Below are 14,971 nucleotides of genomic sequence, written 5' to 3' on the forward strand. Positions count from 1 at the left end.
ATTTTTTTATATAAAATAAACAAAAAAATTAATTAGTTTTGATTAAATAAATATTTAAGATGAAAAATATTTTAAAAAGGTTTTACATGTCTAAATTTATACTTAAAAAAATTAGTTATCAAATATATTAAAATTATACTTTTATTATTTATTTATTGAGATTTGAAAAAATCTAAAATATTTTACAAGATTTTAGAATAAATTTTTAAACTTTACTGAATATTGAAAAAACAAATTTACTGAATATTGAAAAAAATTTAATTATTTTGTTGAAGCTTTGGAATAAATATTTGTAACTTAAAAAATCCTCTGTCGTTATTTTGCTGAAATTTTAAAATAAATTCTTGAAAGTTAATTTTTTTTATTAATTAAATCAATTTTTGAAATTATATTAATCTCACTAAATATTTTTTTTAAAATTATTTTTTCTTCTTGAAATGAATGAAACTTTAATGATTCTTACAATGAAACACTTACTAGACTAGTTTACTAAAAGGTAAATATTTAATTTTTTAAAATTTAAGAATAATTTATTTTTATATAATATTTTTCATAGATTGTTTTGAGCGACATTTTCAAATAGTAATAATAATATACTTAAAATAAATCTATAAAATAATAATAATTAGAAAACCATAAAAAATAATAATAATAAAATCTTAATCGAGAATACTAATCAAAATAATTTACAAAATAATAATAATAACAGTTTATACATATAAATTAGAGTTAAAAAATTAAATTACATTTCTAATAAAAAATATATTTAAAAAACAATGCATTAAAATAAATTATTTTAGGAAATATCGAAATTTAGTATAATTAATTTAATTTATTATTTTAATATTTTTATTTAATTTATTACATTAATGTTTTTATTCTAATTATTATTATTTTTATAATATAGAAACCTATATTTCTAAAACATTAAATTAATTTACTTTATGTTATTTATTATGTTAATTATTTATTTTATTATAATATAAAATATATTAATAATATAACCATAAGAAAAAAAAAATCTTATATTTACAATAGATAAACAATACGAACATAATTAATTATAATTCCAACATAATAAATTATACCATAAATATTTTAAGTATGTAATTTCTTCGTAGATTCACCTTATGGAAAGTTTAATGTTTAATATTTCTTAAAGTTTAATTACGTCTATTTTTTGCACTTTCTTTCAAATGCATGTCATGAACAGGAAATTACACAAAACAAACATAGGTTAAAGATATAAAGGGAGAACAAAATTCATTTCATTATTAATAAACATGAGATCTATTTATTGTCTATTAAGAATAGTATAAATACATCTCTTAGACATGCCTGTGTAAAGATAAGAGAATTCTCACCTTTCCAATAACCATGATACGCCAATCATTGTAAAAGTTTGTTTAAAATAATTACTACGCTTACTGTTTAAAAGTTGTACACTTGTTATATAAGGTATTCGAGTAATTCTATCAGAATTTACAATATTCTTGTAAGAATACAGTATCTAAGGCAAGCAACTATCGCATCGTGTTACAGTGTGCACGAAATTTCAGTCACCTAAATTAAAATTTCTCACTTTCTCAAGCCCTTTAGGCTTCACTAATCAATACAATAATCTCTACCAAACAGTTAGATGTCATACCCACCAAGGCTTGTCTATGATATCCTTGGAGAACACGTACCGAAACCTTGAACTAAAAGGTAACCATTCTATGATCTGAGATGGCTTTTTGATGGATTTAGAATCAAGGCACTTCTGCATTGAATCACGCAGCTTCTTGTCAACACTCTCCATGACCCATCCAAAGAGATCATCTATGCTTATTGATGCTTCTTTATAAAATCTTTCCAACAATTTTGGCAGAAATACTTTTCTTGACCTTTTCACAATTACATTTGCTTGGAGAAACTCCCTCTTGGCAATATTTAGTTCTTCACTTATATTTGTTGCTGAATAAACCTTTAACTGCAGCATTGTAATTTTTAACTATAATAACATTCTTAATCAATTTTTTAAAATCAGGGTAACAGAGAGCGCAGGGAGTATTATATATGAAAAGTGAAATTACTATCACAGTTCTCCATCATTAGTGTAGAAGATGATCAATTACATTCTTCATAAGCCAAAAAGTAGAAATTCAATTAGTTTAGCAGAGAAAAAAAATCATGAGGGTATCAGTCTCTTTTACCACAGGACAAGGCTCCAGAGAAAAGTTTCCCATTTATATTCAAAAATACTTCTATAGCAATATGCTTGTGAGAGAAAAATTACCACAGGATCTGATAAGGCGCCAGTACAAAGGGCAAAGCAGACAAGGGGTTCGGATTTAGTAAGACACAACTTGGAACTGAGAAGTTGTCTTTCTTCACCACTTTTCTTCCTCAGGGCAACAGACACAATGCTTTCAAGCCACTGTAATTGATAAAACAACAGACAAGAATAATTGCGTGATAATTTTGATTTTGTCCTGATTAGGCACTAAATTAGGTGTTAGAAAATTTTACTTTGAAATATAGCAAAACAATATCAGAAAACAATATAAAGGTCGAAATAAAGGCCTAAGCATATCTTCACTTGCGAAAAAGAATAAAGTTGATTACTGTCTTGCATTCTTCTCATTCCAGTGAAGAAGCAAAACCTAGACAAGTTTACAAGGGCGTGGGTGACTATTGAATCATAGCTGTGCTTACCAATTTATGATGCCACATAGATTCAAAATTAAAAACATTGATGTCTTTCTAAAATAACATAGGACTGGAGGCAGCAGATGCAAATCATACAAAGAATCTATGATTTGCCCTCTACTGGCCAGGGGTGAAGTTTAATAGTCGGACACGTTTGACAGGATTAATCCTTAAACATACCCAGACAATATCTATTAAGAGCTTTTTAAATTCAAAGATGACGTCAAAGAGAGTACCCGGCCAATCCTAGGCGTCCGGAAGCAAAATATCATTTGTTCTATGACATTTGCACATACGATATGACCGCCAATGTTGTAAGCAGCCTGCACTATACAATTGTACTCATCAATTTACAATGAGTATGATTTCTAGTAAACCAAAAGAATATGCTGTCAACAGAGAAAATTCATATACAAATGCTACTTCTGAACGCAATTAGAGGGGTTTTGTTTTCTTTCTGCTTATTTTGATTTCCCAAGTTGGTTATGAGAAATAAATAAGTTATTTGGTTGTTACTGGCCTGAGCTTCGCTAGAAGAATAATTTAGAGAAAACACAAACCTTCCAAAGCTTCATTAACATTCTTAACCGTCAGATGTTATCTGAAAAATATTCTCCCTGAACTCATAAATACAATTTTCTTCTAACTGAACAACAAATAAAATTAAATAAAAAAAGCGAGCTACCTTGTGAAACAAGGCTAGCCTCCTGAGAGAGCCCTGGGGAATTCCGTATGCTAAATATGCCTGACAACAGGAGATCAAAGTTATGCATGCTGACTTCCAGAATAAAACTTATGTATGCTTGAAATATTTTTAAACAAAATCATTGTTTCGTCATATAAATATTACGTGCATAACAAGAGCATTGTGCACATTGATCCAGAACGCAATTTGTGCATCGCTATCCATTTGACTGACTTTGACCTTTTCTAGTTGTTCAACTAGAACTCTGAATGTAAACGGGGAGGGAAAAAAACACGTCAGATCACCAATTCAATAGGAAATTTAGTGCGTGAACATAGTATTACATATAAATAAACAATTAAAGTACCTAGAGAATCGTGTTTTAAAAAATGTACACACATCCCATATTCCCAATAAAGATATGGAAGAATGTAATTGTTTATAACTTTTGCTATAATTATCTAAGAACTCCAACTCCATGAATTTCCACGCAAGGAAATAAGTTGAAGGTTCATCACTGCCTATAAATTATTTACTGCTTTTTAATATTTCAATTGAATTTGTCATACTTACAAAACCAACCTGTAATTGTTGATGGCATAAGAAGCATGAGAAGAGTGACGTTTGTGAGTAGATATCCATGAAATTTCAACTGATGATTTGCAAGACCAGTCACGATCGTCTCCAATACCATGTCGAGGCTGTATAGCATTAGTGGACGACCTTGACAATAATGGTGATCTACCATTTTCAGCATTTACAGAGGTTGCACTACGAAGCCAACAATATACAGTGGCCATGCACCTCACCATTTCCTCAGAAAGCTTGCTTGGACACTGATACAAATGGTCTTTCAAAGTACGCAAAATTGGACTTTTCTCAATCGAAGAAAACTTCTCGTGTGCCTGACAAATGATTTAAATGAGAATGTTCAGTACAAATATCACATAACTTGATTGCATGAATCCATATGGGAATTATTTTTCCTTTGGTTACAATTCGTTCGGGATTTGATTTGGCAAAATGCATTATAGCGCTTCGACTACTTGAACATTGGTTTATAATCATATAACCAAACATACCAAACTTATAAAGTGTAAAGAAAAGGCTGATTTCTTCTGGTGTTCTAAATTCCGGGGTCATTAGAATTGGAAATTGGGATCGGAACAATTCGCGAACTGGCACAGCCCACGTGTCTGATTTAATTCTCTCTTGAAAACATTTTTTTTCATAAACCAGTATGAAATGAACCAAACGACTCAGTTCTAGCAATAAATCAGAGAACCAGACAATTACATGTCCCAGCATGGTGTTGTGGGACCTTTTGAATCTGCCACATAAAATTGATACCAGTTCTAGAATTAATCAACTAGCTATGCCAGTGGAGGTGACCAAGATATCAATCCCCCTCGTCATCCAGAATTGAGCTCTACTATCTAAATTCAAGTCGTGAGAGACTAGAGCAACAACCACATCTTTAAACAATTTTCTCTTAAAAATATTGATTTTAAAATTTCGGTTGATCATTATTCAATGCCAATTAAACTGACACTGAACACGTATCGGTGCACTTTCTGAACAATGCTATCTGGTATACACCGGACATCTTTTAACATAGAATTTATATTTGAGCCAAATGCTATCCATCTACCAGGATATATATAATTGAGATAAAAGGCATATTTTTAATAGCAAAAGCAAAGAAAACAATCAAAGTGCATATAAATAACAGAAAATCAATATCGACGTATCATACCTTGGTGGAATCAGAACAAGCCTTCTTAAAATAATTGTTGCCTTTACCACGTGATAAAGGAGTGTGATTAGATCCAAAGATTCTATTCCTCAAGTCATTATTGGAAACTAGAGCTTGAAGGGGCCGTAGAGGGGATTTTTTTGATGAACAGAATGCGCTTGAAATTATACTCGGATGCTTCCTAGATCCTTGCCTAATATGAGCAGGTGAAGCAATAGCAGAACTTTGTTGAGAAGATGGCCGGCTAACACACTGTTCAAAAATACTTCTGTAGAGGGAAAGTACTTGCTGTTCGCGGCTTGTAACCTCTTCTTCAAGTAACTCAATTTCAGCAATCAAGTCTTTTGTCTAAGGAAAAGGAGGGAAAAATGAAAAAATAGTTATTTATATTCAATAAACATACACTTGTAACCATGTGTTAGATGAGCCATATCAAAAAGTATAAAATAAATTAAAAAATGACATCAAGCAGGAACCCTTCGCGTTCATGTTCACATTAAAATCAAATTATACAATCTACCTATCAAGTGAAAGTGAACAGGCCATTGATTCCATTTTAGTTAGTTATCATCTAACTATGATCCTTTCACGATAGCCAATTTCTCTCTCTTCTATTTTGTGAGTGGAAGTATTGGGGAAGAAGTTAACTCATTCAAAGGATTCCTATAAATAACCCTTCGACGAGGCTCATTTCATAAAAATCATGTTGAATCCTATCCATTGAACCTAAGTATATAAGTTGTGCATCAGATTTCTCAAAGGATATAACATACAGAAGAACTGCATATCGTGGTTTTCCAAAAGTTAGACCAGTTAAGTAGAAGATCGTGACCAAGAAAGGTTTTATCTCTACACGCAGTGGCTGACCTTTATAGCTTAAACTATACGCAAAGCACAGGACCAATAAAATCTTATACAGGTTCATAATTAAATAGATTAGAAGAGTGGCAGAGCAAATATAAAATTTCTGATAATTTGGTATAGAAGTTCTAATATCTTAAAAGCAAAATCATCCTGGAAGCTTAATGTGTTAGGTAGAGGCATAAAATTGAGTTTCATCTTTAAAGTAGTTAGCTGAGGAGGGACTTACGATACCATTTGCGGTATATAATAAGGAAAGTTATCAAAATTAAGAAAGCGGTCACTTTCAGATTTAGTATCTTTTACAGAGATCATCAGGATTGTTCATAATGCAGTTTGGATATCATCTTATCTATATGAATCCTTGACATGGTGCAAAGTAAAATAAGGACTGTCGGTTCATACTTGGGACGGGATAAAGATTTACTAACATGATAACCAGTCACATTTAATGTTAAACAGCTAAAGGAAAGGAACCTATAGAATAAATCTTGAAAAGCCACCAGAACATAAGTCATGAATGTCAAATTACCTGGGCAGTAAAGTGCCTGTGTCCAGGAGATAGAGTGCTTGAGGCTCGACCCATCGCCCTCTCAAGCAGAATGCGCATGGACCTCTCCTGTTGTAGGCGTAGCTGTAGTTGCTCAACCTGCAAATCATTAGAATGAGGGACTCAAATCAAACTTTGCTTGTCTTCATATACCTACTTATAGTGTTCGTTTTCAGTTGTGTTTTCTTGGACTGAAGATGATTCCAAAAATCTACTTGCGTATGTAATTCCACACCAAAGGACTTTGATAGTTTTTTCCTTTGAAGACTGAAGAAATTGCTCTAAATTTATTCTAGAAATACGTTTTTTTTTTCAATAAGTTCCATGATGATATATTTTTCGCCTTTTTAAAGATGGTTCCCGAGCTCTACATCCAGCGGATTGGCTTTGACCCCTTTATTTGATTTCCCCAATTCTCAATTTGAACTTTGTTATGCGTATTGACTAGAAGAGGAAAGAAATTCAGATAACACAACCAGAGAGAATAATTGAAAATAAAGTAAAGAACCTACAGGTCCAGAGATACGGCAAAATAGGAGAGAAGAGCTTACATCTTTTTCTAAGGTTGCTCTATGATTTGAAAATGTATTATTGTTTACAGAAGAGAGATTGCCATGCGAAGGACTTCGTAACCTAGAAGCACTCACTGAAGGTGATACCTGTTCAAATCATGATAAAACCAGTGAATTATCTTCCGAGTAAAATTCAAAATCAAGTTACAAAACGACTACACTGTGCAACTGCAATGCAATAATTGTTTGTTCAGACGAATAATACAATTTGAAAGTTTAAACATCAAATTAAAATTTCAGTCTCACAAAGGATTCCTTGTGGTCTTTCTCAACTGGATGCGAGGCTCCACCTCTTTCGTTTTTCAGATTCCTTTCAGAAGCACTGAAAAAAATAAAAGTAAAAAAAAAAAATGGCGAGCACAAAATGAATCAGCTGAAGACACTAAGTCAACAAGTATAACACAATGTATCTAAAGAAACAAGGTCAACATTTTTCCATGACCTAATCTAGCTCACACCATGTTTTCCAATTCTCAGGAAAACTAAAATTTCATTAACACATTGAAAACTAAAATTCCATTAGCCAAACCAAACCAGTTATTTTAAAGGAAGAAAAAGCAACAATGCAAGGAATACCAATGAAGCAAACTGAAGCCCAAAAAACCAAAAATCTCGATCTCAGTTTTCTCATGAAAACATATTTACTTGAAAATGGAGCTCCCATTATCCAAATCACTTCTCTAAACATTGCAAAACTTTCCTCTCACACTCTTTTTTATTTTTTACACGTTGCTTTTACACTCGAAACGAAAGCAAACCGCAAATTGCCACCGACAAAAGTTCACATTAACATCCACACATTACTCAAAGCACAGAAAGAAACAAATTAGTATTTCGCAACGCCGTTATTATTTATCTCGCAACAAATAATTTAAAAAAAAAAAAACCTCTTAGATCGCCTGTGTCGAGTTTCGCCGTAGCGATAATCTCCGTGATCCTGGTGCCTGCACGCTTGTGCGTGGGTCTGTTTTTCCAACACGCGGAACTCCGTCATCGTTAATTGTGAGAATGCACATGCACAGTTGTTGGTTTGGAGAGTGGTATATGATTTTGTATGAAGAGGAGAAGTTTGAAGTGGATGCAAAATCATAAATGTCAAGTACGAATATCTAAGGCGCAGGAGTGGAAGAAAGAAAGTGTGTGGGCCTGGGTGAATTGAATGGGAAGAGAGGAAGGTTCCACAGGAAGAATAATTGAATTTAATCGAATCTGAAAGAAGAGAAGAATGTGAATGTAAATGTGAATGCGAAAGCTAAAATAGAAATGGTGAGATAGGTTACCGAATGAGTGCGGCAACGAGACAAGATAGGTGGTGTCCCCGGTATTGAATTGGAAGGGGTTTGGGTGGTTGGGCGCATTCAATGATCGTCGATTAACCTCCACAGTTACTTGAAGCACAAACTTAACACTAAGGAAGAGTGACCGAGTGAGTGTTGCTTTGACTCGGTTTCTGTTGGGTTTTGCTTTCGATTTTGAGGTTGAATCGTTCAATCAATGCTTCATACTTTATTGATTCACTGCAATGTGCGTTACTGTGTTGGCACTTACCCGCTACGATGGTTTAAAGTTTAAACTCAAAACGTGGACAGTACGACGCGAACGGGATCCTCTAAAGTCAACTTTATTTACAGTCACGGTCCTGTAAATCTGGACCATTCATTCATTGAATCAGTGGTGGTTAACAGTTAGATAATGTGATCAATAGCCACACAGGTTCTGCTGTAGAACAAATCCAGCTGGAGAGACAGCAGAGGATCTGCAGAGAGGGAGATACTCGCGGGAAATAGTTTTCTGGAGCCTTCTGTTTTCATTCTTATTTTTATAACTATAAATGCACTAAGTACCTTCTCTGTATTGCTTTATTAATGAAATGTTTATTTTAGTTTCTCGATTTAAGAAATGCAACAACACTTTTTCAACATTTAATCAAGTTCTTCCATCTAACATCCTTTCATTAGTTCAAGCATTTTAATTAAATTTTAATTATTTTATATATATATATTTTTTTTTTATCATATCATATTTAAAATATTTTTTTATCTATATCTTATTTGATTTTGTTATCAAATGTAATATACTTTTCTAGTACGTCTAGGCCTCTTTTTAGTTTTAATCCATTATTAATAAGAGGTTCTCATGCAGCAATCTCACCCTTATTAACACAGATGTTCATAATAACATATGGTAGATTATGAGATGAATAATTTTTTTCAAAACTTTTGAAGAGTGTAATTCGTCTATGCCACTACTTGTTTCTAAAAAGAGAGTAAATATATTTAAATACTATTATGAACTCTTTTTTTATGCTATTAAGAGATTTATTGAATCCGCAAAACATTTTGTATCTAAACTTATGAAAAACTGAAGCACATCATATGATCTATAAGATCATATGATAAGATCACCATAAAAGCAAGTCGCATAAAAGCATCAGATAAGATCACCATATCATATATCATATATAGAAAGATATCATCAAAGCATATAATTTGTTAACATCACATCATATTATCATGACATTAAAAGGTTAAAATGATTATATAATAAATTGTTAAATTTTGGTCAAGTTAAACAACAAAATTCATACAAACAGTTTTTTTTTTTACATTTTTTGTTCAATAGCAAAAGGATCCAATGAACATCATAACTTAATATTTATAACACTATTCCCTTTCTGTATTATCAAAACATTTGCCGAGAAATTTAAAATTGAAGAATTTCTAAATTTTGCTTTTGAAACTTGTTTTTTAGCATACTTCCCAGTGTGATTTGGTGACATTTCCTATTGAGTTTTATCTTAATGAAATTTTCTATCATGTTTCGATTTTTTTTTAAGATTGTGTTTGATAAAACTAGCTGTTAAGCTAGTTCTTAACTAATGAGCTACCTTTTTAGCTGATAAGTTAGCATATTTAATTATAAGTCTGGTTATCTAGTTGATAAATGTAAAAAGAAATAAAGAGGAAATAACTAGATAAGTTTTTATTATATAAATAAAAGTTGTGTTTTAAAATAAAAACATATTAAATATATCATTATATAATAATAGTTTTATATGTTTTGAATTAATTAAAATTTCATTAAATTTTTTAGTACTTTTACTTATTTTTTAAATTTTATTTAAATTAGTTGACCTAATGGGTATTAATTAAATTTATTTATTTTTTCTCAATTTAAATTATTGTTAAATTGAAATTATTTTTTACAATTTTTATTGTGTGAAATTTTCACATAACAGTGTAATAAAACATTTTTTACTTTATAATGTTACATTTTTAAATTTGAATTATATAATATATTAAAAAACCCATCAAATATTAAAAACACTACAATAATTAATTATCTCCATAAAATTAAAATAAGTAATAATACGTAAACAAATTTAAGAATAACGATAAAATATATTAAAATATAAACACAAAATTTGAAAAAAAAATGAAAATAATTTACACATTGCAAACTAGCAAAAGTAACTTATAGTTTATAAAGTAGTAAACTACTTTGAATTATGTACCAAATATTTTTATATTACTCAAACCAACTTATAAACTAATTAAATAAATTATACCTAGAGTATTAACTTCACCAAATATACTCTAAATAGGTTGTTTATCTTTAAAGGTTGTACTTTAGTGACAAGCACACATCTTTAGATGTTTTACTTTATATTTCAAATTTTGTGATTATTTAGCTCTCTTTAACGACAAAATGTGTTGTATATAACTTTTAGTATAAGGACTATGCATAAATATTCAGATAAAATCATAGTTTTTTTCAGAGATTTTATTATACCAATATGTTATTGATTGAGTTTGTTTAATTTGAACTGTAAGAAAATTTGAAAAGTCTGGTTAAAAAATGGACTGATTGAGGTTTATTTTCCCTTAAACTTAATATCTCACTCTTACATCACACAATTTAATTATGACTAAAAATAAAATAGAAACTAATATGAAAATTTATAGTAGTGGGAACATGTGTCTCTATTTTTTTTTCTTATGATAACAAAAAATAAAAAATATTATTATAATAATTATTATAAAAAACAATTTTATCAATTTATTATAAATATTTTTTCATGAAGTAATTTTTTATTGTAAATAATTAATTGAATTTAAAATAGCAATTATTTAAAGAATAATTGCTTCCGCCCGAAAAAAAAAGAATCTTTATTAATGTTATAGATATGATTATAAATTATATATTCAAAAGATTCTTCGCATTTGTAGAGGAGAGGACAAGCAAAAGGTTGGTGGTGGATTGAGAGAGTGCGGTGTTGGTTGAAGATGTGGAAAGTTGGTGGTTGATACTTCATCCCTGACATAGCGACTCCGACAGAGAATAGCCAATGGCCCGAAGTTTCCCTCGCGTTATGGGGTTGACCAAAATGTGCAGGAACAGGAACATCTCCTTCAAATCTTTGGATCCCCCTTCCTCCCTCACCCATGGAATCCACGTCTTTCATTGCCCTGTAACCTACATTTCATGGTTTTTAGGTCATGCTTTGGTTCGTGTATTGTTCACTGTGTTATTATTCCAAAGGGAATTGAAATTGGTTCTGTGATTAGGACGCGGTTGGAATTGTAGCCAAGCTATCGGATTGTATCGCTTCCAGAGGGGGAAACATTCTAGCTGCTGATGTTTTTGTTCCGGAAAATAAACAAGTCTTCTACTCCAGAAGGTACACTCCCTCTCTCACTTCCATCACGCTTTCAACACACACATAACAATGTTCGAATCCTTACTCATAGATGTCTTCACTTTTAATGTCTAACCTTATCTCGAATAAGATTGCCTTTGAAGGAACATACTTGTGTAAAACCAAAGAAAAATATCACCGATTCTGTCCTGTGAGTTGACTATGATTTGCATGCAGTGATTCATTTGGGTCTACTCAAACATAATTCAATAGTCATTGTCTCTAATCAAAATTAGATATCGTTGCCAATTTTAGATATTGATAATTTTATATTAAAGCAATGGTTACTAGGACGAAATGCCAATTTGGTTGGTGAACAACACTAAAAGCATCTAAGGTTTATCCTTACCAATATTATTTTTATCTTTAAGCTTTTAGGGTAAAAGGAATCTCTCTCTCTGTTGCCAAGTACGAACACTGGTTCTGCTTACTATCGAAATTCTTCTAATCTTATTTCACTTATGTATATGAAGGAATTTTTTTAGCCTTCTCCCTTAGGACAATTCTTAACAAATGCTAATACCGTGTGTGTATGCTTTATCGTGTACCGATGTCCAGTTTGTAGTGTTTGAGCTCCATAACCCAATGCATGCTAAAAAGCGTCAGAACTGTAGTGTTTGGATGGATGGCTGGCTGGAAGGAATGGGTATATGGAAACAATACAATGATCAGAGATTCAATAACTTGTGTTAATTATTGCAGTGATTTTGTTTTTGATCCTGTTAAATGGCCACGTGTGCAAATGGAGGAGGACTTCCTGAAGCTGTCACAAACATTCAATGCAATAAGATCTGTTGTAAGAGTGCCAGCCCTGGATCCTAAATATAAAATAGCAGTTCTGGCATCAAAGCAGGTTGGCATTATCACTTTTTGTCATCTTTTTTTTTCCTTCATTTTGAAGATCAATATATTTTGAAGATATTTTTATTTTTCTGCAGGACCACTGTCTGGTTGACTTATTACATGCATGGCAAGATGGAAGACTTCCGGTAGATATCACTTGTGTAATAAGGTGAAATTTCAGTAACTGCACCACTACATTGATTTATATGTTTCTTTGTCTTATATTTTTATTTATTTATTTATTGTCTTCTCTGATGCATTCACCAGTAACCATTATAGAGGTTCAAACACCCATGTAATTCGTTTTCTTGAAAGGCATGATATTCCTTATCATTATTTATGCACAACAAATGAAAATAAAAGAGAAGGGGAGATGTTGCAGCTGGTTCAGAATACTGATTTTTTAGTACTTGCGAGATATATGCAGGTAAATAATTGTATTCAATTCTTGTTCTCAGCGTATCTATTATATTTCTAAATTTAAAAGAGATTTGATAATTGGACTCATTCTTGAAATTTGGGTGCTTCTGGAAGAACTGGCTCTTCTCTGCATCTGCTCGTTATGAAAATCTGAGAGTAGTTTATAATTATCTTGGATTGTAAACCAATGTTCATATTTGATAGTATTGAACTATTAATACTTACAGCATTGATTTGTATGCAAAGATATTATCTGGAAACTTTTTAAGGAGCTACGGGAACGATATAATTAACATTCACCATGGCCTGTTGCCATCGTTCAAAGGTGGCAGTCCATCTAAACAGGTTGGTCTTCCTGCACTTTTATAGGTTAAACTGTTATCACTTTTAACCATTTTTTATGCTTTTTGTAGTTTTTTTCTTCATTTGTGTTCATGTTTAATATGCTAGATTATTTTGGCAGGCCTTTGAGGCAGGTGTTAAATTAATTGGTGCTACAAGTCACTTTGTGACCGAAGAACTTGATGCTGGACCTATAATTGAACAAATGGTGAACATACAATCTTTCATACTTGCTTTGTTGTTGTTCACATTGCCTTGCTTCCTTTGTGATTATATTTGAATACTAAGGTTGCTCTGAATTGACATTGGTGGGAATACACATTAGCATGTTTAGTGCCATTTATTTATGGTGTTTTTTATTACACTTTGTGCTGGAGACTTATCATTACCCAGTTGCATTATTTCTGCATCTGCTTTCTGAAATTCTGATCCATCATCCATGACCCTAGTCTGGAGCCTCTTAAAGTTAGTTGAGACGATAACATAGAGTGAAGAAAATACAGGTGCAATTAGCATGATATATGTGCAATTAACAAGGGTGATCAAATTGCAATGCTATTTTCAGTTACACATTACCATGCAAGATTTGTGTTTTTTGAGGGTGAATTTCCTCCTAGATTTTACTCAACATTTCTGTTGTTTTCTTGTGTTCTAAAATAAAAGCAACTTGAGCATCCACACTTTTGAAGGTGGGTTCAATTTGTGGTTAGTTATTCCAATTTCAATGCAGTAAAGGAACGGAACTAATGGTGGGAAAATATTGCATCAATGGTTGACATCTGTCCAAATATTGATAAATTTTTATAATACTACTACAATGCTCTAGATTACATTTGCTGAGCCCCCCTCCGATAGATAAAATAGTAATTGATACCGCTGCAGAAGAATGTCAGCAGCATGAAATTTTTTAGGTTTCTGTTTCAGTTACATTATGGGCAGACCAAACTTCCCAGATACATTTGAGTCTTACTTTACACTGTAACTATTTTGCTGTGTCATTGTAAATCAAGCATACTTTAACTGCGCACAAGTATAGTATAACATACACTTAATGCACGGCCTCAAGTATGTGTCGATACTATTCATCTGTGGGTAAAATGGTTTAATTTCATTTGCAGGTTGAGAGGGTTTCCCATAGAGATAACTTGCAGAGCTTTGTACAGAAATCAGAAAACCTAGAGAAGCAATGCCTTTCCAAGGCTATCAGATCTTATTGTGAACTTCGAGTGTTACCTTACGAAGAAAAGAAGACTGTTGTATTTTAAAGAAAACAGCAAATAACCAAAATATAGTGCGCACCAAGTGGGGTGCTTTTGTATTTCTAATCAATCATTCATTTACGTGCAAAATTCAAAAATTTCCCACTTTAGTTGTAAAGTATGAGCTTAAGAAGAGATTGAGCTTGATTCTTTGGGTCCTTGTAGCATTGCTAATTCCGTGAAATGAATTCTGCAACTTGCTGGACTTCGTTACCTTGATTGTCACTTGTAATTACTGAATGCTTTCTCTCGACATGTTAACGTTAAAGGGAAGAAAATAGCTTTCATTTGCA

General features: G+C 31.7%; 2 protein-coding genes across 4 annotated transcripts; one reads left to right on the plus strand and one right to left on the minus strand.

The window, feature by feature from the left end:
* Positions 1–1,392: 1,392 nt before the first annotated feature.
* LOC137808085 (uncharacterized) lies at positions 1,393–8,872 on the minus strand. Of its 2 annotated transcripts, none has more exons than XR_016519214.1 (12): positions 8,396–8,665; positions 8,003–8,324; positions 7,362–7,437; positions 7,095–7,202; positions 6,526–6,642; positions 5,133–5,480; positions 3,959–4,281; positions 3,542–3,641; positions 3,377–3,436; positions 2,928–3,019; positions 2,279–2,419; positions 1,393–1,972 (listed from the first exon to the last, which is right to left on the minus strand). XR_016519214.1 is itself a non-coding variant. In XM_068608998.2 (12 exons), the coding sequence occupies exons 2-12, from the start codon at positions 8,203–8,205 to the stop codon at positions 1,643–1,645; spliced, it is 1,893 nt and encodes a 630-aa protein (XP_068465099.1). In that variant the 5' UTR covers positions 8,206–8,324; positions 8,396–8,872; the 3' UTR covers positions 1,393–1,642. The 2 variants fall into 2 exon arrangements, 1 of the variants encoding a protein (XP_068465099.1); XM_068608998.2 differs by having other exon boundaries at positions 2,928–3,014; positions 8,396–8,872.
* A 2,442-nt stretch (positions 8,873–11,314) lies between these two features.
* On the plus strand, positions 11,315–14,891 carry LOC137808086 (formyltetrahydrofolate deformylase 1, mitochondrial). Of its 2 annotated transcripts, none has more exons than XM_068608999.1 (8): positions 11,315–11,586; positions 11,684–11,796; positions 12,517–12,667; positions 12,753–12,826; positions 12,925–13,084; positions 13,324–13,422; positions 13,541–13,627; positions 14,538–14,891. In XM_068608999.1, the coding sequence occupies exons 1-8, from the start codon at positions 11,464–11,466 to the stop codon at positions 14,682–14,684; spliced, it is 954 nt and encodes a 317-aa protein (XP_068465100.1). In that variant the 5' UTR covers positions 11,315–11,463; the 3' UTR covers positions 14,685–14,891. The 2 variants fall into 2 exon arrangements, 1 of the variants encoding a protein (XP_068465100.1); XR_016519215.1 differs by having other exon boundaries at positions 11,326–11,586; positions 13,305–13,422.
* The last annotated feature ends 80 nt before the right edge of the window (positions 14,892–14,971 follow it).

This window comes from Phaseolus vulgaris, chromosome 3 (assembly GCF_051622355.1).
Source record: "Phaseolus vulgaris cultivar YP4 chromosome 3, ASM5162235v1, whole genome shotgun sequence".
NCBI lineage: Eukaryota > Viridiplantae > Streptophyta > Magnoliopsida > Fabales > Fabaceae > Phaseolus > Phaseolus vulgaris.

Bases quoted from the DNA above. Each gene is read 5' to 3' on its own strand.
- LOC137808085 (XM_068608998.2), bottom strand. From the start codon at position 8,205: ATGATTTTGCATCCACTTCAAACTTCTCCTCTTCATACAAAATCATAT. The intron at 7,203-7,361 runs GTGAGACTGAAA...TGATTTGAACAG, and splicing joins AAGACCACAAGGAATCCTTT to GTATCACCTTCAGTGAGTGC. The intron at 4,282-5,132 runs GTATGATACGTC...ATCATTTGTCAG, and splicing joins CTTGTTCTGATTCCACCAAG to GCACACGAGAAGTTTTCTTC.
- LOC137808086 (XM_068608999.1), top strand. From the start codon at position 11,464: ATGGCCCGAAGTTTCCCTCGCGTTATGGGGTTGACCAAAATGTGCAGG. The intron at 12,668-12,752 runs GTTGGCATTATC...ATTTTTCTGCAG, and splicing joins CAGTTCTGGCATCAAAGCAG to GACCACTGTCTGGTTGACTT. The intron at 13,628-14,537 runs GTGAACATACAA...TTTCATTTGCAG, and splicing joins GACCTATAATTGAACAAATG to GTTGAGAGGGTTTCCCATAG.